General features: G+C 40.4%; 2 protein-coding genes across 2 annotated transcripts; both read right to left on the bottom strand.

Moving 5' to 3' along the window:
- Positions 1-2,790: 2,790 nt before the first annotated feature.
- Positions 2,791-8,115, bottom strand: LOC113500352. The gene is made up of 9 exons (XM_026881111.1): positions 8,018-8,115; positions 7,282-7,443; positions 6,718-6,887; positions 5,999-6,128; positions 5,440-5,581; positions 5,214-5,305; positions 4,572-4,713; positions 3,872-4,068; positions 2,791-3,437 (listed from the first exon to the last, which is right to left on the bottom strand). Exons 1-9 carry the CDS (start codon positions 8,106-8,108, stop codon positions 3,316-3,318), a joined length of 1,248 nt encoding a protein of 415 aa, XP_026736912.1. The 5' UTR covers positions 8,109-8,115; the 3' UTR covers positions 2,791-3,315.
- A 10,917-nt stretch (positions 8,116-19,032) lies between these two features.
- LOC113500239 lies at positions 19,033-25,978 on the bottom strand. Its single transcript, XM_026880946.1, has 2 exons — positions 25,856-25,978; positions 19,033-25,565 (listed from the first exon to the last, which is right to left on the bottom strand). Exons 1-2 carry the CDS (start codon positions 25,976-25,978, stop codon positions 19,749-19,751), a joined length of 5,940 nt encoding a protein of 1,979 aa, XP_026736747.1. The 3' UTR covers positions 19,033-19,748.
- Positions 25,979-26,379: the final 401 nt, after the last annotated feature.

The following is a 26,379-nucleotide window of genomic DNA, read 5'->3' as shown; positions in this document are numbered from 1 at the left end:
TGTTTCAATTTGAACCAGTTGTTCCTGAGATTAGCGTTTTCAAACAAACAAACAAATTCTTCAGCTTTATATATTAGTATAGATATAGATATTAGTATAGATTGGAGGATAACTAACAAGGGAGAAGGAAGGAGGTTGTATTCAGGGTATACCTATATGTTTCTGTAATAATTATGTATATCGAAAATTTTAAGTCTACGGTGAGATCTTTGCTAAGCAATTGGATAGTGATGCCCTAGGGTTTTTTTTAGCACATAATTAGACGTAAAGGTTTATGAAATAGGCTGTAAAGAACAGGTACAGCCTTGTGACAGATAAATTTCCCATTTCTTATCTGTGTAGGTATGTGTGACACTGACTAAACTTATTTTACTTTATGAAGGTAGACTGTTTTTTTAAGGTTTTAGCAATCAGCTACGCAGACAGATTGTACACACTGGTGACAGAATGGTGGCGAAGACAAGGCAAAAGAAGCGTCGGTCGTCCGGGAGCAAGATGGAGAGATGACATAATAAAGGTCTCGGTTCGAGTCTGGATGAGGCTGGTACAGAGCCGTAGACATTGGCTCGAGAAAGGGGAGGCCTATGCCCAGCAGTGGGAGAATAAAGGCTGTGGATGATGATAATATTGTAAAACAAATGCTTCCAGTGTCGCATAGTGTCTTAGACTGGTTGTCTGGTAATGAATGACAACTGTCAAAGATTACTTATGATAGTCAAAACAACAGCTTCGATCTAAAAGTATTACTGTATCGAAAAAAGCAATAACCATTTTTATTTCGTGCTGGAATTTGTAGATGGGACCTCTCTCTCAGTAGTCGTACTTTCGATCATTAGACAAAAGTGATTTTATGAAAAGTTTTTGTAGTGTATAAAGTCTTCGTTGACATTCAAAAATCTGTAAAAATCTGTAAATCTGTAAAAGGTATAAAATAATACGCTTTAAAGTTCATAAGAACTATTGAAATATTTTACGTAATATAAAAAGTGCTAAAAGCGCCATCTATCTTTATTGTCACAAACTTATATAACTAAAGCTCGTGGCAGAGACATCTATGTTTTTACTGTTGAACTTTTTAAAGCTTAGCAGACGTAAACCGCTGTCCCTGCTTTGGTCGTAGTAGGTACTTTGCATTCGAAAAGATGTCGCTAGTAGTGTATTCAAACGAATTACTAACTGTATTTAAGTAACATGGTACAGGAAAACAATTTATGTAGTGTAAAATGGGAGACATTTTTAATTTGTTTTGTCTTAGTAAAAAAGTCTGTCAAGTGAGAGTGAGGATTGACGACACTGAGGGTTCTGTACAAGAAGGCACAGGAAAAACAATTAACTAATGAAAAAAAAATAGCCATCAAATTTTTGGGCATACCAATTGTTAATTAACTTTATATTTCAATTGTCTAGCTATCATGGTTCATCTCTGTTATCTTTAAAACCAAAATAGCGCACAAAGACACCCAAAATCATTACAAGCAATTAGCTTTAAAATAAATGAAAATTTAAAATAATGAATGAAAATGAAAAAAAGCATTCTTGAATCACACTAACGTTTGTGATGCGCGGGAATCGAATGCGTGACACGTCGTGCATAATGGTTTCGGCGTGTTGGCTATCCGTGCAGTCAAATTACTTTTATGTAAAACTAGCTTTCCCGGCGGACTTCGTACCGCCTTAGAGTCGATGATAATATTGCTGATTGTTTTTAAGTAATCATTTTAAGTTGTATATAGGTTGTAAATAAGAAACACATGATTTACTAATATTGCCGATTGAATTAGTTTTTTATGCTAATCGCGTCCCTTCAGCAAGATCGCAACCACCTTCATATACATCTACTGCAACTTAGAGCCAAACTCATGGGTGCTGCCAATAGATATCTAGTTTATTTTTGATTTTGACTACCATTCCCCGATTTAATGGTACCACCTTCATGTATTACTGCTACCTGCTCTACTGGTAATCCCCTCATGACTGCTACCTACTCTAAGGTCCCAGCCTACTCTCACGCGTACCTGCTACCCAGCTATAACCCTCAATGCTCTACTGGTAATCCCTTCATGACTGCTACCTACTCTAAGGTCATGAAATACTACTATCTGATCTCCTGGTATCACCCTAATCAACTACGGCTACGTGCTCTCCTGGTACCGCCCTCGTGCTCCCCAGCTACAACCCTCATGAAATACTACTATCTGATCTCCTGGTATCACCCTATGGACAACAAAAGTTTTACATGTAATAAACAAATCAGCATTTATTGAAATGAAAGTATTCATTACACATATCGAGTTTTCATTGTTTTTAAGATGTATTCTGTTTTCGGGACGGAAACAAATCCAACAAATCAAAAACCATGGCAATCGGTCCAGCCGTTCTCGAGTTATAAGTGTTGTAACAAACACGACTTTCTTATATATATATATAGATAGAAGTAGTTTTAATATTGATTTCTTACAAATATCAAATTGTCATCCATACGTCATTACATAGCTGTCATTTGCGTTTTGTTATACCACGTTTTATAGTGACTGACGTTTCATGTCAAGTCACACGGGAACGCTGTCGAACGGGATAAAAATAGTAGTATAGTATCCTATGTCCGTCTCCTGGCTCTAAGCTACCTCCCTACCAATTTTCAGCCAAATCTGTTCTGCCGTTCTTGAGTTATAAGTGGTGTAACTAACACGACTTTCTTTTATATATATAGATTATACTTCTAGAAACAAACCCAGTCAAAAGGTTTGTTTCAAAGTTAGGTTAGTTAGTTAAAGATAAAAAAAAAACAAATTACATTAAAATATTTATTTTCTAATAAATGCAAATAAATGCCCTCGTTTACAACCTAATAAATGCATTTCTCACACAATTAAACAATAAAAAAATGGCAACATACAAATAGCTGATATACTTGTGGAAGCAAGACCCCCACAATAATAACTATTAAAGTGTCAAACATTTTTCAAAATGGCGACTGACATTAGCGCCTCTAGCGACCAGTTTCGAAACTAAATCTGTTATAACACAGCGATAAGTATGTTTTGACAAAGACCTCACAAGTTGTTCAATTATAACAACCAGAAGATGTTTGTTAAATATATTTTGAAAACAAAAAAATAAACTCAAAAAAAATACATTCTAACCTAAAACTAATAATATTATGTAACACTTTCTCCTTAAAATACAAATAATACATTACATTCCAAAAAAAAGTCAATCCTTAAATTTCATTTCGGCCAAAATCATTTTCGTTTCACACAAAACCATTTCGATTTTGACTTTTACTTTCTTTTCATATTTGTTTGAAGAACAGTGTTACTGCTTGATAAAACAATTGTTTAAGACGTTATAGTTGAACCTGTATCCTGATTCTGGCACATCATCTGTCACCAGGTTGTCACTCCTGAAGAATACAGCCAAGGGTCCGGGGGGAGTTGCTGAAAATTAAACAAATGTTAGGAACGAAACTTTTAGGTGTGATTCACTTATTTGTTTGACTTTCAAACATGTTTGACGGTTTGGATAGCCGAGTAGGATAAGTTTCCATGCCAAAACCAAGTATCGCGGGTTTCATCTAAGCGTAGTGCAAGACTTTGCGTCAATATTTGTCCTGAGTCTGGGTGTCTTTGGGCATGACTTAATTGTTCGTGATATCCCCAGGCGATACAAGGATTTAATTCCTTATCATGAGAGTCTTAAATTGTTACACACATATACACCTGTTTTAAAATGTTTGCTAAACATTTATCGCTTATTAAACTCACTTTTCTTTTGATTTGCTATTTGGCTCATTTGAAACTGGTTTTGATTTTTACTTTTCCATATCTCTCCCCTTTAAGATCAATCTCAATCTCTTAAAAATAATACTTACAAGCAATAATTTGGTTGGCTGCACTGGTCCCGCAGTATTTGGACCCTCTCAGACCGTCAGCGGTCTCCGCCTCTGGGATGAACAGATAGTCCTCAGACTGGGATGAGCCCTGAGTCACGGGGTTGACTATACAGTCAGTGTCCACGTAAAGGTTCTCTTCAGAACGGTAGGCAAGTTCGAAACTTGCTGCTGTTAACCTGTGGAATTAATTATTTATATAAAAAATCTGTAATTGCTGGCACAAGCTGGTGTCAGGCAACTGACTTGTGTTTGTGAGGGTTTCGTACAAAAAAGCTAAGGAAATAAAATTAGCAAAAAAAAATGGGCACCCATCAAGTTGTCACCGTGCCATGAATTGATTAGCCCCGATGTTATTCTTTTATTTTGTTACAACAGCATCAGAAATTCACTAAATTAGCGAAAATTCCGACTGTCGTCCTATTACAGTCTATGAGATATATACATTTTACGTATCAGTGATACAGGGACAGATTGACAGACTAGTCTTAGTAATAGGTTTCCGATTTAACTTTTCAGGTACGGAAATCTAAAGCCCAAAAAAATTGGTCTCCATACCAATTTCAATTTTAAGAAGACTCCCCATACTTTAGAACAGTCAACGACATCTTGTACAAAGTGGTTCAAAATCACCCACAGAAGCAACATTTAAAATATAATCAAATAAAATCATTTCACTCACTTAACACCACAAACATCTGAGGTCCTCTTGAAGCAGGTGGCGTACATGAGGTTGGCGATGTAAGGTCCGGCTCCGCGGTTGTAGTTGAACGACTCGAAGGCACCTGTCCTATCAGGGTAGTATTGGAGACAGCCGGGTGGTGCTAGAAATAGGATTTTAGTCTTGAGAAGTAGATATTATGTGTTTTTTGGTAATTGGATGAAGAAGGTAATGGAAGTAGGCGACAAAGTCCAAGTTCAATACAACTGTTGCTTTTATAACGATTTAAGTGATCGAGGTCACTGAACGATCGTTTAAATTCTTCCATTTGCTATGGATGTCAATGACTGGTAGTTTAAATTTTTCCATCATATCTTTAATGTCAGATGGTGGTGTCAGTAACGAAGGGTTGCGAGCATCCAACTAAAGACGGTTTGAAACATCTTCGTACATACCTTCCTTTGTATATTTGTTTACCTTGTATGGCCCACAGATTAACTTTCATTTAGAGAATGTTCGTTGAAGATAACGTTTAAAATTTTACGATTCTTTACAAAAAATTAACATCCATTGGGTGTACATTGGTTCTTTTTTGTTGTCCTTTTCTCACACAGTATATTAGTAAAGGACAGCAATAATGTAACCTTGCGTGAGAATACTTACCAATGAGGTACTCGTCTCTGTCAGCTGTTGAGGCGAATGGTGTTGAAGGCAGAGATGATGTGATCGCCTCCAAGAAACCGTCGCGGTATTTACTGGTAAATAAGAGAAATATTTAAATAAATAATTATGCTACATAATTATGATATCTAATATAGCTATTTTATTTTCTGTGATATCTCGTTAACCTATGCCAACCCTCACCCTAGTCCCAACCTTCTCTACTCACCCCAAAGTATTGTAGCACTCGAGCTGTGTGACCTTGATCTTCCAGGTGGCTTGTGGCAGGTTTGGCTGAGAGTTGCGATCGGCAATCTTGAAGTTGATGCGGATAGCTCGGCTGTTGGTGGAGGCGTTGACACGGACGTACACTAGGAACAGATGAAGGTTATATTAATAACAAGGTGTTTTGATGAATGGGAGGTGATGTTGTAGTTATGTCAAAGGAAATTAGTGAAAATCTGATGGTGCAAGATGATATATAAGAGGAAAAACGGGTAAAGGTCTTCTTTAAACATCAGTTAATAATGTGTAGTATTTTTTTAAAGCCGATTTAAATTAGTATAGCCAATGTTGGTAGCTGGAAATTAGTGATAGGCCAAAAATCAGCCCATTATGCGTAGAGCATCCAATGTCATGTCCCTGTGTTGTTTGGATTCTAACAAAAGGTACATATTATATATCTATCTCGAGACTAATTTGCATAAATAACTTTTTAAATTTCATTTTGATATGTAGTTGCTGAAAAGAAAATACTAATACATTTTCTCCAAACATGAAACACTTACTATGCTGGCCATTGTTGTCTCCGCAGAGGGGGGGGAGGAAGTCGGAGTTAGCTTGAAGGTTCGTGACCTGGAAGATGTCGTTCCTGCAGATGTATCCGGGGCGCTGCGTCACATTCTCCACAGGGTCCACCTGGATGGAACGAAGATTATGAATATGGAGGGTGGGGAATCTTGAACCGAGAAAAATTGTGGCCTAAAATTCTCCTACTTACACAAATTTCTTGACTAAATATTGAAATACACAGCTACATAAATCATCACCATCCTAGCTTTATTCCAACTATGTAGGGGTCAGCTTTCAGTCCAATGGGATGAAGTTATATACAGGTGTTTTACAAGGAGTGACTGCTTATCTAATCTCCTCAACCCAGTTACCTTGGCAACACGATACCCCGCAGTTAGACTGGTTGCCAGTGGTCAGTGTAGAGTCGGAGGAACTCGTTATGACATAGAAAGTCACCCATCCCGGCCTATTCTACTGACACTCTAAACGCGAAAGTTTTTATGTGTAAGTATGGATTTTAATTCCTCTTTCACGCAAATACCACTGAACAGAGTTAGACGAAACTCAGATAGTTTATAACCTGGATTAATACATAGAATAGTATTTCCTCGGATTTTATGTTCCCGTGGGTTCAGTTTCGATTTTTAGCGGGTGGACAACAGCTCGTTTCAAATAAAACCTTTTTTTGATTTTATGACAATTTTTGTCAACTCACAGTAGTGGGGGGAGCCAAGTTGAAGGTCTCGAAGTCGATCCTCATCTGGCAGACATTGTTGTTGTTAATCTCCACGTTGTAGGAGCACTCCAGTCCGGAAGACTCCCGGTTGAGGGGGGGGTTGATGAAGACAGCGACCTTGGTGTTGGTGCGGACGTCGCAGGCGTTCACTGGAAGAAAGAGATTATTAAAAGTTGAACGAAAAGAGATAAGATCTAATTAGAATTAAGTGTAGATGAGGATTTTTAAGTGGAAGTCGTAAGTTGTATTTTTAGGTGCAAGGAGGCGCAAGAGCGGACATTATAAGGTGCATCTATCTAATGTTTGCAAGAGATCTAAATTCCTGTTAAATTAATTTTGCTCCCAATGCCTTAAGGCCATTATCTGTAAATAGGGTTCCGTTGAACGGTTCAGTATTTTTTACATTTTTAACAAAAAAACTATGGGCTATAATTGTCCTTAGTTGAAAAAAGCTGTTCCTCATAATGTGAAGGGTAACTGACCACTATTTACAGAGGGAATCAAAAAGCTTTTCTGAAAAATATCTTATAACCAGATACTCACAAGAACAGCAAGTCGCGAACACTCCACAGAAGCCAATAGCCTTGCCACCCTGAGTGTTGCACTGGTTCCTGGACAAACAGACCCCACTTGTGGACCTGTCGTTACCGAGGCACTGCTCACCGTTGCCCACTGTGAAGATGCCAGCTGGAGACTGTCTGGCCGCTGTAAAGGGAAAGACAATAAAAATCTATTTTGTACACACTGTTGGCTAATCTATAACTGCATAAGTGGATCGCTTGCAAGTTAATAAACTACTACTTTAACATAACGAGTTCCTCCGCTTTTCGGAAGGCACGTTAAATTGTGGGTCCAGGCCGTTATTTATTCATACATCTTTGGCAGTCGATAATGATGTATGAAAGCAATGCTTGTAAAACAGAGGACACTTGGGAGTCAGTCTTGTGCGCGAAGATGAATTGATTAGTTATGTTTTATTGACTCTCGGATGAATGAAAAAGTTATATTTACTGTAGAATCCTTTGACTTCGGTGCCTTAAAATACTTGTAAGTACTAGCATTTATATTAGCTAGACTAGCTTTTGCAAGCGACTTAACCTGGATATCAATTATAACTGCAAAATACGACCTATCTTTAACATCGAAAAAAAACCAATGCGTTAATCCAAGCTAGCACTTTTATATCAAGTTTCATCATAATCGTTCCAGCAGTTTAAGCGTGAAGTGGTAACAAACACACTCACATACTTTCGCATCTATTAATACCAGTATATCTTACTCCTATAGTTAACTCCGTCCACAACGGACCCGCTGCTGTATTGTGCTGCTATGCACAGCAGCACCAGTCGGAGTACCCTTTGTAGCGCCATCTCTTGTCAACTGTAACAAAACTATTGCGTTTATATATAAAAAGCATTTGAAAAATCATTTCAATGGCCAACATTCGCGTAGACCTAAGAAACCCCTATAAAAAAGCCTTTCAAGTGCGAGTCTTAATCGCGACGATGTGTTTTGGTATCAAATAGGGTATTTGGCTAAGTCTAGATTATAATATGTCTAGTACCTCAGACAAATTCCCAAATATTGAACGCCGTTTACCATCTGTCAGTTTCACGAATATAAATTACCTACCTTAAGTTTTCTTTAAAAGTGTTTATTTAATGCATACTATCAATATATCAAAACTCCTGCGATACAAGTAGATACAAAATTTCCTGAGTCCCGAAATAGTATTATACCATGTAACATTAACTAAGCCGATATAAAAACAAAATTCTTCAAACCCGGAAGGGCTATTAAAAAGATAATTAAATAGTTAACCAATACATGGTTCATTGACCAACAGACCGGTTTCAGAGCAATCGGAGTAATAGCAAGATATTACCTTATAAGTTGACTAAGAAATGCAGTAAAAAATACTAAGCGCCTGTCACTTTGTCAAAGTAAATCTTGCATTGGAAACAAGAGTATTCAGATTTCACAACTTTCACACAACGCCATCTAGTGTCAAATTAAGCAAAGCTTGTATTGTTAGTACTAGACAATTGATAAACATGCTAAAATAGGTCTTAATTCAACAGTATTACAGACTAGCTGTTGTCCGTACCCGCCACTTATTAATTGAAATTAGCCCACGGGGACATAAAAACGGGATTAAATATTCTATGTGTAAATCCTGGTTATAAACTATCTGTGTACCAAGATTCGTCTAAATCTGTTCAGTGGTTTTTGCGTGAAAGAGGAACAACATGCATACACACAAACTTTTGCGTTTATAATATTAGTAGAATCTATCTATATCTATACTAATATATAAAGCTGAAGAGTTTGTTTGTTTGTTTGTTTGAACGCGCTAATCTCAGAAACTACTGGTCCAAATTGAAAAATTCTTTTTGTGTTGAATAGACCATTCATCGAGGAAGGCTTTAGGCTATAAACCATCACACTGCGACTAATAGGAGCGAAGATACAATAGAAAATGTGAAAAAAACAGGGCAGGTATAAATCATAACTTACATCTTCTACCCACGGGGACGAAGTCACGGGCAACAGCTAGGATAAATTACACCCAAACTCAAAACAAATAATCGTACACATCACACAAACATTTACCCTGGGGATCGAACCCACGACCGCATACACAGCAGTCCGGCCCACAAACCACTAGACCAACAGGTCAGCCTATGATTGATGTCCACATGTAAGGCTTAGCAATAACTTTTTGCTTCAATATTAATGTATTAACCGGTTTAACAAAACGGTAAACTTGTTTTAACTTCCCGATGTACTCTACAATCAAATACGGTTAATTCTGACGCAACGTGTTGGTTAAGTGGCTAACCGTTAGTTAAACTGTCGGTTTAATTTGTTTACTATGAATATTGATGAGGGTCTGACTGAGTTTTGGATGGTATGCTGTGGTGATGGGGAAATGGTATTGGGATGAGTGGTAGGAAGCGTTGGCGAGACCATCTAAACGCATAGTGCGTGGGCTCCAAGTGGCATAGGTAAGAGAATCGTTGAAATATTTGAGAGGGTACTTTGCCCAGCACTGGGAAACAGTGGGCTTGATAAAATGAAATGATTGGATGAAACTTAATTTGTATAATGATTGCTAAAGATACCACTACAGAAAACTGAAAAAGATCCCTCATCACTTAATAATTAACCAAATATAATGTATCACAATAGGAACTTAAATTATATCTAACAGTTATTTTTTTAAATTAGATTAACTTACGCGTATTTATCAGAAGTTTCAACCACGTCACATTAGCTACACGATCAAAGGTTTTTGAGATAAAAAAAATATTAGTCTTTTAAAAAATCTTACGTTACCTATACTAAAAACAGAAATTCTTAAAGTGCTTTTAGTTTAGCATTATATTATACATCCCGGTTATAAAATCTGCGCATACGCATCGACCCCGAAACGAATAGAAAACGGAAGTCAAAACAATGACAAATAAACTATAAAATTTTCAACTCGAGAAACTTCAACCGCCGCTAAAGAAAAACCATAAAATTGTAGAAACGAGACAGCGAGATATTCTGCGTATACCTTTGTCTCTTTCCTACAACAGTCATCTTTAAGAGGCTGTAACACTTACCAGTACTATTGCCTATTGTATACTGAAACTGTCGTAAAATTTTATACGTTTTTGAATTATGTATCTTGTTTCATGTACAAAGGTTAGGAGTGAAGTAACAGTACTGTATCCCAGATGAACTTAGATTATTAGTAGGTTACGATTTGCAGCATCCGCTTGGTAACTTATTGTTAACACTAGTTTTTGCTAGTGGCTTCGCAAGCTTTCAATAGGGATGATGACAATTTTTTTATGCAGTGTCCGTCTTGTAGTTTTTTGTATAATAATGGATACGTATTTTTTAATTTGTCCCGCAAATACAAATTGACCAAATTACAGTGAATGAAACTTACGCGTGACGTCACGATTGAGTATAAATTTTACTCTATCGTTACGTCACAAGCCCCCTCTCCTAAACTTTAAAGCAGTTAATCTTTGTCAATTCTAGTTTTTCTGAAAAAGGAAAAAATACGTGTCTCATACTTTTCAATTATCTAACTGAGGGACTAATGAGTTCTTTTCTTTTTATACCCAGTCATCATCCCTATTGAAAATGATCCCACAGGTACATAAAATCGTTAATTATGATTATAATTGTGTGTATCAAGATTCGTGTAAATCCGTTCAGTGGTTTTTGTGTGAAATAGGAACAGACATATTTAAATAAAAACTTTCGTTTATAAAAGTAGAAACTATAACTACAAAAAATATTTTCCGAAATACCCCAAATATTAAAGGGTTTCAAATAAACGTGTTTGTCTCAAAAATTATATTTTAAATCCTGATGCAAAAAGTGTTATAAGTTTTCACGTGAAACATTGTCTTTAGCATCATAGCTCAGCGATTTTTAAATTAGTTTGTTTTTCTTAGATGTTTTTGATAAAATACGTAAAGAAAGTTATGATGTCTAAGTTACTGACTAAGTTTCTGTCTAAGTTATAAAAAGGCTAAAGTTTTTCAACAATTTCGAAGTTAAAATTGTATTCCTACTCGGGATCTACAGGCCTTTTCTCTAGCCCCTTATAATCACTTCAGTTCAATTCGCTCGCCCACAACCGCGTCAGCTCATGAATTAGAACTCCGATTGTATCGAAACTAGTCTCTCCTCCGATAAAAAATGATAAACCGTTTTCATATTTCGTGCTATCCAAAACAAATTTATGATTGTTATGAAATTATAACCAGAACCAGTATCATAACAGTCACATGAATCTGTGTCTAAAACTGGATAAATTGCATGTCAATAATATTTAAAGGCTTGTAGAATCTCCAATGTATTGAACTGACAATTTTGTGACAGTGCCTGTCAAAAAGGATGTTTTAAATACGGTATAAAATTGATAGATTTAAAAAATCTAAGCCACGTTTTTAAATATCATTCCATTCAAATTTTATCTAAATCGGTCAAGTTTTTATACTTGTAAAATGCATTGGTTACAAACTACCCTGAAAATTTCAGCCTGCTAGCTTTTCGGCAAACGTCTCAAAATTGAGTTGCAAAAATCCAACGGGAACGACAAACAAACAAGAAAATTAATGAGGTTATAAAAAAGATGGGAAAATTGTCTATGTATTTTAGTAGCATGAACTTTTAAGTAAGGTCTGAATTATGCCTCCCCCAAGATACATTACAATACTAGGGTGCTAATTATTACTTAAATTAATTTGATCAAAATAGAGTGCTAAATATTGGGGAGGTCTTTGTCCGAATACGGGCTGATGGTAATTATAATGATGATGAGAAAACTACACGGCGCGTCAGAAAATTTAAGCAAGGCTTGTGAAAATTGGTTGCTCTTAGTCGCAGGTTCGATTGGAAGCACTTTTGTCACTTATTTGCAAAATATTTTGGTTGCACTATCCATGCAATTGTTCTCGTATTTTTTAATTTTTAAACCACTGTAAAAAATATTTATATACGCCGATAAAAATATAAAAACAAAACAAAAACATCAAAATAAAGATAAATAAATTCACCAAAACAAAAATCCCAAAAAAATCGAATCAGAAAGCTTTCATTTAAAACTCAATAAACAAAAAACAAAGCATTTCTAACCCGCAACAAATAAAGTGGTACCAAACTTGACACAAATAATTTCAAATAAAATTCTTTCAACAATGCTAAACATTCAAGTTCAATATCTTCATCTCAAAACAATTTTTCGGGATTTTTCCTTTAAATCTAATAAAAATATGAAATAATACATACGTGGACGTCGGCGAAGCTTGCGGAAGTGCCAGAGTTATGCAACTCGGCAGGTTATATAGAGAGGGCTGACCGCTAGCCGCCTACGACGTTGCGACACAGGACGGACGTATATTGGGAGATAGGCGAGCGATAAGATTGACAAAGCTATATATTTCTACTAGCTTATACGGCCCGGGATAAAAACTATCTTATATGTTAATTCTGGTTAAAAAGTATCTGTATCTCAAGTTTCGTCGACACCTGGGCCCCAATTCTGCTATTTACAATGGCCCATGAATGAATTAAATTTGGTATAAAATCTCAATTTTCGTAACGTACTCTCTTAAGCATTTTTCTACACAATAATTGGAAATTCAGTGCGGGATGGTACAATCAAGGTCAATACAATTAAGTTCCAATTATTTTATTCCCAAATTGGGACTATTTTCGTATCGCAACGGCAACTTAGTAATTGGAAATTCAGTACGGAGCGGAACGCTTACGGTCAATACAATTAATTTACATTTAATTTGTATTAGCAAAATCCTTAGAATGGTACGAATAGTGCCAATTTATTCCCATTTCCGTAATCGGCCATTGTAAATAGCAGAATTTTGGCCCAAACCACGAGTATACGTATAGGCTGAGACTGTACAGTTTTTTCTCACGTTAAGATTAACATTCACAGCCACACTTTACTAACTGAGACATATAATATACTAGCTGTCCTCGCGAACTACTTACCACCTAACAGTCGAAGACCACAGTGGAGACAAAATATTAAGGGTTTCGATTCTCAGACCTACTGAATACGTATATAAAATTTGGTAAAAATCGGTTAAGCCGTTTCGGAGGAGTACGGTAACTAACATCGTGACACGTTAATTTTATATATTAGATGTGCCTTACGAAGTACAACAGTAACTATAGCTTCCTATAGCTACGCTCTCACTGGCACGTATACCTATCCATCTTCTATGAGCCGAGTGTTATTTATTCACGAGTGCACGGTCATGCATAGATATAGCATACCGTACACCTTGCATCGGTTTTTGACACTTTAAGTGGTATTTAGAAACAGGTATGGGATGAAAATTATTACATAGTTATTGGAAAATTTGGAATCTGTATTTGTAAGTTGCTGTTGCGTTACTTCGTAAGCATGGTTTCAAAAGCTTGGATGTTTTAGAATCGGATTTGTAGTTTAAGAGTTTACGCAACTAGCGTTTTTGTTATATATTTTATTACTGCTCTGTAGATAGTGTACTGATAAATATACTATAGTTTCCTCAATAAATCTTCTAATATATAAAATTCCCGTGTCACGATGTTAGTTACCGTACTCCTCCGAAACGGTTCGACCGATTTTTATGAAATTTTGTATACATATTGGGTAGGTCTGAGAATAGAACAACATCTATTTTTCTTATTTTTCAGAAAGGGTTGCTCACACTAAAAAAAATGTTTTATTTTCTGGACGAAATTGATAGTTTTCATTTTTTAATATGTGGCAGTAAAAATACATACAACTAGAAAAAAAAATCGGCAGAACAACGTTTGCTGGGTCAGCTAGTAGACTATCTAAAATTCAAAGATATTTTGAAATTATAAGTTCAGTATTTTCAAGAATTAGCGCGTTCACGCAAATAAACAAACTCTTCAGCTTCGTAATTTGAAGTGTAGATATGTATTTTACCAATGGCTTTGAAAAAAAAGTATTTTCTTAGATAAAAGTGCTCAAACACACACAGATCATATTTTTTGCCCTTATTGTGCATAAAATATGACCTTTTTACCCAAGGGTACCATAATATCTTGAAAAATATAGTTTGCTAATGATTATTGTATGTAGGGAGATCTGGAGAAGTTTTCTTTTATGCAAACAATTGCAATGCATTTTCGCACAGAGGCAATAGGCCCCAGAAAAGCAGTGCTGAGAACCTTGCATGGGTGGGAATCAAACCCCCAAGTAAATACCCCAGCCGTCATCATGGACTCCGGTTTAAGCTCTATGTATGTCTGTTCTTAAACATAGCACATACAGGTCTAATCCTATAATGGTTTATAAAGCTCCGTTACTTTCTAGGGATCTCTACTTAAAGGATATCAATAAAACGCTATTGATAAGGCTTCAATGTCAGTCCGTCCGGCAACAGGTTTTATCTCATGAACCATGATGGCAAGGCAGTTGAAATTGTCACAGATGTATTTCCCTTGCCGCTATAGCAACAAATAATAAAATCGAAGTTAAGCTATGAGAGGTACGGTCATAAAGTTGACGGGTGAAAAATTTGCATGGAGTTTGGTTTTTCTTTAAATTGTCCCGGCCGTTATTCCTACATCTTTAACAGTCGTTACAAGTACTCAGAAGCTGGAAAGTCTGACAACCAGTCTAAACAAGGGGTATCGTGTTGCCTAGGTAACTGGGTTGAGGAGGTCAGATAGGCAGTCGCTCCTTGTAAAACACTGGTACTTAGCTGAATCCGGTTAGACTGGAAGCCGACCCCAACATATTTGGGAAAAGGAACCAAACTCATCATCATCTTCATTGGCCTAGCAATGAAGATGATGATGAGTTTGGTTTTTCTTTAATCTATTTGTGCGGGACCCATACTATCGCGAGAACCATTGACCTTTGGCCGGTTTTTTGCAGAAAACAACCAGCTATTAAAAAGTTTAAAATCCAATTAAAGAATAATCGGTCAGTCTAGGTGGTCGGGAGAAAGACAGCAACGGTTAACTTTACAAAAAGATAAAAATATATTCGATTGTTTCTGGTTTTATAAAATCAAAATATTGGGAGAAATATATATTTTTTAATCCCTGCAGGTTTTACGACAACTCACCTGTAGCAGTAGAACTGCAGAATCGGGGCGACCTGATTGTTACAACTAGTCTAACTAAGGGGTATCGTGTTGCCAGGTAACTGGCAACACGATGCCCCTTAGTTCTGGGGTGAGGAGGTCAGATAGGCAGTCGCTCCTTGAAAAACTCTGATACTTAGTTGAATTCGGTTAGAATGTAAGTCCCCGCAAAATTGGGAGAGAGGAGGATAAGGCTGGGATTATGATGAGATATTTTCGTTGTTTAAAACGAACTCTGACTTCTAAGATTCTTCATAAGATACCTACATATACTGCCGTGGTTACTTAACACACATTTATGTTATTAACGTTTAGAATGGTAAAAAGGGTGCGTCTATCGGATATGAGTATATGCTACAAACAATATAACTAACATAACATTGAAAAAGTCACATTTTCGCCTGCGTTAGGATCGATCCTACACCTCGGGCATACAAATCCTTGCATAGTACCGCAAAACCACGGCATTATCTTCTTCTTCTGATATATGAAATTCCCGTGTCACGATGTTAGTTACCGTACTCCTCCGAAACGGTTTACCGATTTTTACCAAATTTTACATGCGTATTCAGTAGGTCTGAGAATCGACTAACATCTATTTTTCATAGCCCTAAGTGTTAAGGTTGCTCACACTAGAAAAAATATAATATTATAATGTGGCATTAAAAATAGGTACAACTAGAAAAAAATATTCGCCAAAGCAACGTTTGCTGGGTCAGCTAGTATACCATAGTTCTAACCGTGAATGCCCCTTTGAACAAAATCAATCAGTTGGTCCAAGAACAAGTTTGTAATATCTTGATAAATTACCTTCCATACTCCATGCTAATGATCTAATAGTATATTTAACAGTAAATGTTTGTCGAGTTCACAGCCCTCAGTTTAAGCTCTGGCAATGGATTGCGTTTGGTAATAGCTGGCGTGTTTTTTCCTTATTGTTGATGTACTATTTTTAATAAACCGGTTAAGTGCTAGCTCGATACGTGACAGTGGGGGTTCAGTATGACAAATCAAATCGAAAAACAGTTATGCAATACCAGCTGGATTTTATTTCATAGAGAGAGACAGATTTAATACTACATTTTAGCCAAATTTCAAAGCCGTAGTTCATTCCAAATAAATGATTCTTGATTAATTTGACCCCATTTACCCGCATTTAAAGAGCTTTTTTCCAGTTTTGCTCAGGCTCTAGACAATCTATGTACCAAAAAATACAATCAGACAGCTCCCCGTATCGTCCACCCTTCATCGCTTCCTAAGTGCTCTAGCTGTGACGAAGAAACCGCGCAACAATTTTTTTACAATAAAACATAATATATGTACACAAATAAATTGATAATTAAGGAAACGCTGTGAAATCCGTATAAAAAGGCTTAATATAATTGCTTAAAATTATCCTACATATATTTATATTTATGATTTTATTCTTATTTTTAAATAATTTTACAGAGTTAAATATTTACAGTACAATCATTTGCTATATACAAAAAAAAATCATAATATAAATATATGTAGGACAATTTCAAACTCTTATATGATGCTATATTATTTTTCTCTTTAATTAAGCAATTAATAAATTACTTAAAGGAAAAATAACTTAAAATAAATAACTTATATATGTAATTCCGAACCTCTCTCTGAACCAACCATCCCTACTAATATTATAAATGCGAAACTAACTCTGTCTGTCTGTCTGTTGCGCTTTCACGTCTAAATCACTGAACTTATTTTAATGAAATTTGGTACAGAGATAGAGTTGACCTTGAGAAAGAACATAGGATAGTTTTTATCCCGGACTTTTGAAGATTTCTCTTGGAAACGCGATATACCTAACCGACCTCGACGCGGGCGAAGTCGCGGGCGAAAAGCTAGTGCTTCTATAGGACAAACTAAATAGCATTGATATTGACAGAAAGATGTACAAATTACCATATTATAAGTTGTGTTGACTTGTCATCTATATTTCTATATTAATATATACAGCTGAAGAGTTTGTTTGTTTGAACGCGCTAATCGCAGGAACTACTGGTCCAAATTGAAAAATTCTTATTGTTTTGAATAGACCATTTATTGAGGAAGGCTATAAACACGCTGCGACTAATAGGAGCTAAGATACAATGGAAAATGTGAAAAAACCGGGCAGGTATACCTAAATCATAACTTATATCTTCCACCCACGGGGACGAAGTCGCGGGCAACAGCTAGTTTTAGATATAGGAGAAAAATGTTATTGGATATGTAAATATGAGTAATAGTGTCTTTTGAACATTATTTAAATGTATTTTTGATGTACTAGCTATTTAAACGGTACTTACTAGTTTTTAAGTCTAGTAAAAGGTTTCTATAAGATCCATGGCACAACTTTTGACGATATAAATAATGTTACATTGTATTAGTAAAGATAATAAATAAACTTTCCATGTATGTTACATTGCTTTTTAAACCCTGACTGTCGGTCTGTAGCGTCATAGCTCGCGAACGGATTGAGTGATTATAATTTAGTTTGTTTTATATTCAACGAGAATGTTGATAGAAATTGGTTCGGCCGTTTAAAAGTTCTGAGGGGTGAAAGTGGGAAAGAATAACCGATACTGCAAATATTGAAAACTGGTTATCGGAATTGTCCGTCTAGTGACTCGCTTTCCCGCCTCGGGACTGCGGTTGACCGGTCGGATCAGAAACTAGTCGGGTAATCCCGAATAATACGCATGCGTAAACGAATAAATTTCAATGTATTGAACTGACAAATCAAAGTCACGTCACTTGTCAAAAATCGTTTCAAGTCCTATTTTCATCATTTCTTCCTATGCGATGCATCTAGGTTTCCTTGAAGATTGATTTTTAACGTTTTGCACCTACGGTTAACTTAACAATACAATGCTAATATTTCTTAGGACTAGAACGGCGTGCGTGGGAAAAAACAGGGAACCCTTGGCTCTGCAATACGGCAAAAGTCCTAACTAATTAGATGAAGTAAGACTCTCTCTCTATACCCACGGGTAATACTGACCCCTGTCACCACCTCTTTAAGTTATTGCAGTTGAGAAAGAAAGACGTCGGTTTTACATATAGCGCTGTCCCGTTTCTACAATTACAATGACTACTTAAAGAGTTTGTTGTAGACAGAAAAACTTTTTAACTTGCAAAGTATGTTAGTTTAGGTCAGAATTTGCATTAAGCGTGATTTTAAATTAATACACTAATTATCCCGAGAATTCTAATCCGATTAACGTGATAGTTTTTAAGTTGTAAGCTAACTGACATCTGGTCTTATTGAAATTAAATTGGTTTTTATGAGTGTGGTTTAAGAGACAAAATAATTCGAAATAACGTAGTATTTAGTAATACCTATATCAACCAAGAAAATTAGTACCTAGCTGCCTAAATGATGTAACGGTTTACTCACGCGTATTTATCGGAGTAGCCCGACTAGTTTCGGACCCAACCGGAGTCCTTAATCATGAGCAGACGCGGCGGGATCGCGAGTCTACCCCGATAAATACCTACGCGTGAGTAAACCGTTACATCATTTAATAATGAATCATTCTCACGACAGTTGCTGTGTCGCACGGGCTCCAACTTTACAGCAAGAGACACCGCGCGAGCACAACTATTGGGGGTGCCGGATTGGTGAAAAATGAGAAGGCCCTTGTATAAACACCAAACTCAATTTATTGACGCTCAAACAGAGGATACAAAACGTAAACAAACGCAGTTTGTTTACGTCGACTATTTCGTAGGGCTCCGTTGATGTCCTATAGGGCTTCGCCGATGTCCCGGGGCTCCTTCGTTGTATCCGAGGCGTCGCTGTTGCTGAAGTCTTCGAGGGCTTCCTATTTCTTCCTGTTGGTCCGCTCTTCTTGCTGTGTTCCCGCCGAATGTGTCGACTCTCGGTGTGGGCCGCATTTTATACAAATTCGGGCCCCGAAATTCCCCCGCTCCCATTGGCCGACCAATAAGATCGCTCGCTTTTCGACCAATAAGAGCGGGGGCGGGGCCCGCGCGCGGTTTTTTCCTTAAGGTTAAGTACGACGATACTTTACCACACCGAGAGCCGTTTACTTAAAATGCTATTTTCTATTTAAAAATGAATTACAATAGTATGTTAACTATACATTTTCTGAATCCTTACTTAGCCTATAATATGAGAAAAATATTATTTTTACAATATTCCTATCTTACAAATATTCACAACTTTCATATAAACTTTAATTAATTCCGGCTCTCCTATTGGTCGCTGTTACTGGAATGTTTTCCAATAGGAGGCCGGAGTATACTAAACAAACAATAATCTAATCAGACTCTAATTTGACTTAAACTATACTTAAACCTAATCATATAACACTAATCACAAATACTGTTCATTGTTTACACTTTTTCTCTTAAACTGTTCACGCTGTCCCGCACATCTCTCCCGCCGTGCGACGATGTTGCATCTCCTCCGTGTGCGGGTCCGCCGTCGTGCAGGGGCAGGATCACCAGCTTCCTCACTGGTCGACGTAGAACTCCTCCTTTTGTCCGGATGTCCACTGCTCTGACGACTCCATCTGGGCCGGGGTACGTGTCGATGACCCTTCCTCTGACCCACACGTTACGGGGCAGGTTGGCGTCGACTATTTGTACGAGGTCGTTGACCTGCACAGCTGGGCCCCGTCCGTGCGGCTCCCGCCGGTGTTGAAGCTCGGGTAAGTACTCTCTCACCCAGCGCGTCCAGAATAAGTCAGCGAGCCTTTGGGCTGCTCGCCAGCTGGATCTCGAAGCTACGTCCTTGTCGGTGAAACTTCCAGGCAGCGGTACTCGACCCTGTCCTCCTAGGAGGAAGTGATTCGGCGTCAGGGCTTCTGGATCTTCGGGGCTCACTGAAACGTGGGTCAGTGGCCTGCTGTTCACGGTGTACTCCACCTCGGCTAGTAGTGTGGATAACACCTCTTCTGTAGGGTGTCGCTCGTGCAGAGTGGCGGCGAGCGCCGTCTTGACTGACCGGACCATTCGTTCCCATGCTCCTCCCATGAACGGTGCGCCAGGAGGTATGAACCGCCAAGCGATGGTTCTCTTCGCAGCTTCTTCCGCCGTCGCTTCATCTATTTGTTGTCGAAGTTCTTTTTCAGCTCCCTTTAGGTTGGTGCCGTTGTCCGACCATATTTCTGTAGGGCAGCCGCGTCGAGAGATCATTCTTCGGACTGCCATCACTGCTGAGTCGGTGCTGAGTGAGCCTGCAATTTCGAGATGAATGGCTCGCGTAGTGAGGCAGGTAAATATCGCGACGTAGCGTTTCTGTCGCGTTCTTCCAACTGTTACAGACAGCGGGCCGAAGTAGTCCACCCCAGTGTAGGTGAATGGCCTTTTGTGATGAGCCAAACGACACTGTGGTAGATCACCTGTTCGTGGATGTGGCGGAGTCCCTGTCTTCATTCTGCAGAACAAACACTGTCGCAGTACTGAGCGCGTTGTAGGGCGCAGGCGTAACACCCAGTACTGTTGTCTACATTCGTTAACTGTCGCTTCTACTCCTGCGTGATGTAGCTGTTGGTGTATCGCTCGTATCCATGTCTTAACTATAGGATGGTCTCCGTCTATTATCATGGGGCTCTTGAAGTCTTCTGGCATGTATTTGACGGCTTTTATGCGACTTCTAAGCCGGAGGGCACCATCCACACACGTGACGCTGAGTTGATGTAGTCTGCTTTCCTTGTTGACCGGTTTCCCACTCCTTAGGTTGGCTATTTCTTCTGCGAACGACTCTTCTTGAGAAGCACGCATCAGCAACTCCTCCGCCTGCTTGAGGTTCTCGGCAGAGACTGGAAGGAATTTTCTATTTATCTTTGTTGTTGTTTTCTTCTGTGTTTCATTAGTGCTTGACGTTTTTCTTGCTATCTTATTCCAGTTTGGATCCTGTTCTTTGTTTTTCTTAGTCCTTCTGTAATTTACGCTTTCTTTATTTCTTCTGCAGAGTTCAATGAATAGAAGAACTCGCGCTGTAGTATATCGAAGCCGGTGCCAGTTAGAGAAGCGTGAGGCTTCGGGTAGCCCTTCTGTTAATCTAAGTTCTCTTTTATTCGCTACGTGGTTCACCTTCTCTTCCCCAGAAGTGTCTTCGATCTTCTTAGTATCTGTCTCGACTGGCCACTGGTCCTCTTCTTCGTACAAGAAGTCGGGTCCCTTGTACCATCTGTGATCCTTGTCGAAGGTGAGCGGGACGTCTCGTGTCGCGTCGTCCGCTACGTTCAGCTTCGTCGGAACCCAGCGCCACTCGTTAACTTTGGTACTTTCTTCTATAGCAGCAAGCCGATGAGCCACGTATGGTTTGTAGGTGCGTGACCCTGTCCTGATCCAGGTGAGTACTGTCTTACTGTCGGTCCAGAACACCTTGCAGTCAGGTTTCCTCTCGTGCTCTTCTATGACTGAGTCTGCCAGTCTGGTGCCCATAACTGCAGCTTGAAGCTCCAACCTCGGGATCGACGTTAGCTTCAACGGTGCCACCTTCGCCTTGGCGACGATGAGAGAGAGCTTGACCTCGCCGTCAGGAGTTTTCGTTCTCCAATACAGGACCGCAGAATATGCTGACTCGCTGGCGTCGGTGAAGATGTGAAGCTGTATCGAGGCAGCGTCGCTGTAGTTCAGGTATCGCCTCGGTATCTTCACGTCTCGTAGCTTCTGTAGGTGAGTCAGCCAGGTCGTCCATTGCTCCGCGAGATCTTCGTCTATAGGGTCGTCCCACGCCGTTCCTCTGCGCCACACTTCCTGCAGGAGCTGCTTCGCCCGTATGGTGACAGGAGACGCGAAGCCGAGTGGGTCGAACAGTGACATTACTATCCGCAAGGCTTCTCTCTTCGTAGGTGTTTCTCCCTCCAGTAGCGTTGTCGGAACGCGAGCTAAGTTGAGGTTGAAGGTCAGCTCGTCTGTGTTCAACTTCCAGATGACTCCTAGTACTCGTTCTGTTTTCTCTTCTGTCTTGTAGAGTTCCATATCTTCTATGAGCTCCTCCTCTCCCAGCTCTTGGAGTAGCAGGGTTGAGTTGGACTTCCACTGTTTGAGTTCGAAGCAGGCCTTTGCGTGTATATCTCGAACTCCCTTAGCTATACGTACTGCGTCCTCTAGACTCCTGAAGCTGTCTAAGTAGTCGTCTACGTAGTGCTTCTCTATGATCGCTGCTGCAGCCTCGGGGTGTGTGGCTTCGTGTTCTTTGGCGTTCAAGTTCTTGACATATATTGCTGTTGACGGTGAGCTCGACGCGCCGAAGATCAGAGACGTCATTCTGTACTCTTCTGGAGCCTGGTCGTCTCTTCTGTTGCCCCTCCACACGTATCGCAGGGAGTCTCTGTCAGCTTCTCGAAGTTTCACTTGCATGAACATTTCTTTAATGTCTGCCGTGACTGCTATTTGATGTTGTCGGAAACGCATGACGACTCCAGGCAGCGACTGCATCAGGTCAGGTCCCTTCAGCAGCATGTCGTTGAGCGCCACCCCTCTTGTCTTGGCGGCGGCGTCGTGTACCACTCTGAGTTTCTCTGGCTTCATTGGATTGATGACAGCGAAGTGTGGTAAGTACCATGTCTTCTTGGGGTTCTTGTCTGCAGGAGCACGTTCGGCGTAGCCTTTGGCGACGAGTGCTTCCATCTGTTCATTATACTTCTGTTTAAGCTTCGGGTCGCGATCTAATTTTCTCTCTATATTTTCGAGCCTCTTCACGGCGTTGCAGTAATTGTTGGGAAACGAGATGTCTTCTTGTTTCCATAAGAGGCCCGTTTCGTATCTTCCTTCTCCTATTCTTCTCGTTGTCTTCTCTAGGACTCGGAGAGCTTGCTGTTCTGGATCTGTAGTGGGCTTCTTCGGGACGATGCATAAAGAGTCCATTTCGAAGTACTTCTTGACCATGGCTTCTAGGTCATCTTCTGGTGATTCTTCTGTGGTATGCGATACATAGTCGATCGCGTGCTTCATTGTCCTGGTTTGGCTTCCGTGCAGGACCCAACCCAGCGGCGTGAGGGAGGCCACTGGTTGGTGATGATCGCCTCTTCTTATCCTTGTGGTCACCAGAAGATGCCAGTTGTCCTGTCCGATCAGTAGTCGTGGCTTGGCTTGGTCGTACGTAAGGTGTCCCATCAAGTCCGTCAGGTGCTTGCAATCTTGAACCACTTCCCTGGACACCTTCTGTGATGAGACCTGCAGGTTCTTAACTGTTCTGGCTTGAACTCGCTCTTCGTGACCATTCATACCCTTTAATCGGAAGGTGACTCTTCTTGACGCAGCTTCTGACGTCTTCAACTCGTTGATAGTTTCTATACGTAGGGGGTCGACGGGTCCTGTGGCACCTATCTCCTTGGCGACCTCTTCGTCTATTAATGTTACTGTCGACCCGTCGTCCAGCAGAGCGAAGGTGTCCACGACTCCTTTGGGCCCCTTCACCTTCAGCGGCACGATCTTCAAGTAAGACTGTTTTCTTTTTGCTGTCCACGCAGAGTTGATTACTTCTTTGTCCTGTTCTTCTGTAGGAATCTTCTCTGTACTTCTTTCAAAATGAAGTAACCTGTTGTGAAAATACTTGCAGTTATCTATCCCACGGGGCTTGGGCTTGCAACTATGGGTTTTGTTTCTGTAACGCAGACAGCGAAAGCACAACTTCCTTGCCTTGGCTAGGTCCCATCTTCCGCTGTTGTCCTTCTTCTTGAACTCTGCACAGTCTTGCGTGTTGTGTCCCGTCTCGTCGCATGCTGGACACTTCGGTGTATACGTTTGCACGTTGTTGACTCTCTGCGGTTTTCTAACTGTAGGTGGCGCTGCTACCTGTTCAGGTAGCGCATATGGACCGCAGAGTTCAGCTTCCCTTCTGAGAAATCTTTCCATCTTGACGAGATCGGGTTCACTTTTCTGTTGGCTGGCGGCGTAGTCAAAATATCTGTACTTGAGTGTTGGGGTTAACTTGTCCACCAGAGATTTGCATATCTCCGGGTTATATAGGTAGTTCAAACAGCTGAGAGTCTTCAATGTAGCGACGATGTTGGAGACCTTCGTTGAGAAGATGCATATATCTCGTGGCGATTCCGTGAGGCGTGGGAGTCCCCGGAGCGCCTCCATCTCCACCATCGCTATTGCTTCTGGTCGCCCGAACCTTGACTCCAATGTCTTCATAACTTCTTCCGGAGCTGCGCTGGTGATGAGCAGGCCCTCCACGGCTTCCCTGGCTCTTCCTTTGAGGTTTCTTCTAAGCCTGTTTGTGTTTTCTATAGGAGAGTACGACGACGCCGTCTCATAGTAGGCCGCGCGGAAGGGCAGCCATTCTTGATGTGCACCGCTGAAGATCGGAAGTTCAATGAACTTCGGTCGCTGAGCGGCCTTGACCGCGAACGTTATTGCTTCAGCCAGCTGCGAGAAGTCCGCTGGACCTCCCGCCGGTGCTGGCTGCGCGGGCTGCTGAGTCTTCTGCTGTGGCGTCGCGTCCTCCTCTGCTGTGTTCTTGTTGGTGTCGAGCCAATTGGACACCTTCTCGTTCACCTCGGTGATAGAGACGTCGCCTTCTTCATCTTCATCTTCTGTGTCTTCAGTCTCCAAGGCGGCCAGCTTCGCCGCCGCGAGCTCGACCTGTAGGCGCAGGAGTTCTTCTTTGGCCTTTGCTATCCGCTGCGCCTTCTTGCTGTGTGTTGATCCCCCCCCTCCCCCCCTCTTGCTGGGGGCGCGCGGGGTGGTCGGTCCACCTGTTTCATGTGGGCCGGTTGCATCCTTCCTGTTCCGCTTGACTGTAGATGCTTCTGTTCTGTTTTTGTTGACACCGGCGGTTACCCCCCCCGCGGGGGGTTCATGTTCGTCTTCTTGACGGCGTGAGCGGGCAGCGTGGTAGCAGCGGAGTCCGAGACCGTAGGCGCGTTGGTTGCTGTTGCGGCCGCGGCGGTGGTGCCGGCGGTCGCGGTGGCGCCCGAGGTGGCGGCGGTGCCGGAGGTCGCGGCGGTTGCCGATGACTGCGTGGTGGCTGTCGTCACGGAGGCGGATGTATACTCTGTAGTTTCCGTGGCGGTAGTCCCTGTGGCTGTAGAATCGATCGCAGTCTCGGCGCTGTTGCCGGTCCCCGAGGTCGTAGCGGTGTCCTCGGAGGATGGCTTCTGTTGTGTTGCGACCTTGCGGCCCTTTCCCTCGGAGCGTGTGACGGGCATGGCGCTTCTGTCTTCTATTCTTCGGTCTTCGCAACTCGATCTGTAATTAAGTTCGATGTTCGAAAGGCCAACTCAATTCCACGTATCCGGCTCGAAGGACCATTAAATGTGTCGCACGGGCTCCAACTTTACAGCAAGAGACACCGCGCGAGCACAACTATTGGGGGTGCCGGATTGGTGAAAAATGAGAAGGCCCTTGTATAAACACCAAACTCAATTTATTGACGCTCAAACAGAGGATACAAAACGTAAACAAACGCAGTTTGTTTACGTCGACTATTTCGTAGGGCTCCGTTGATGTCCTATAGGGCTTCGCCGATGTCCCGGGGCTCCTTCGTTGTATCCGAGGCGTCGCTGTTGCTGAAGTCTTCGAGGGCTTCCTATTTCTTCCTGTTGGTCCGCTCTTCTTGCTGTGTTCCCGCCGAATGTGTCGACTCTCGGTGTGGGCCGCATTTTATACAAATTCGGGCCCCGAAATTCCCCCGCTCCCATTGGCCGACCAATAAGATCGCTCGCTTTTCGACCAATAAGAGCGGGGGCGGGGCCCGCGCGCGGTTTTTTCCTTAAGGTTAAGTACGACGATACTTTACCACACCGAGAGCCGTTTACTTAAAATGCTATTTTCTATTTAAAAATGAATTACAATAGTATGTTAACTATACATTTTCTGAATCCTTACTTAGCCTATAATATGAGAAAAATATTATTTTTACAATATTCCTATCTTACAAATATTCACAACTTTCATATAAACTTTAATTAATTCCGGCTCTCCTATTGGTCGCTGTTACTGGAATGTTTTCCAATAGGAGGCCGGAGTATACTAAACAAACAATAATCTAATCAGACTCTAA

This window comes from Trichoplusia ni, chromosome 13 (genome assembly GCF_003590095.1).
Source record: "Trichoplusia ni isolate ovarian cell line Hi5 chromosome 13, tn1, whole genome shotgun sequence".
Taxonomy (NCBI): domain Eukaryota; kingdom Metazoa; phylum Arthropoda; class Insecta; order Lepidoptera; family Noctuidae; genus Trichoplusia; species Trichoplusia ni.
This window is presented reverse-complemented; position numbering and strand designations above follow the sequence as displayed.

Excerpts from the sequence above, each read along its gene's own strand:
- LOC113500352 (XM_026881111.1), bottom strand. The coding sequence starts at position 8,108 with ATGGCGCTACAAAGGGTACTCCGACTGGTGCTGCTGTGCATAGCAGCA. Across the intron at positions 6,888-7,281 it reads GTTCGCGACTTGCTGTTCTT|TGAACGCCTGCGACGTCCGC; the intron begins GTGAGTATCTGG and ends TCTTTCTTCCAG. Across the intron at positions 3,438-3,871 it reads AGCCAACCAAATTATTGCTT|CAACTCCCCCCGGACCCTTG; the intron begins GTAAGTATTATT and ends TTTAATTTTCAG.
- LOC113500239 (XM_026880946.1), bottom strand. The coding sequence starts at position 25,978 with ATGCGGCCCACACCGAGAGTCGACACATTCGGCGGGAACACAGCAAGA. Across the intron at positions 25,566-25,855 it reads GCCTCGGATACAACGAAGGA|ATCGAGTTGCGAAGACCGAA; the intron begins GCCCCGGGACAT and ends ACTTAATTACAG.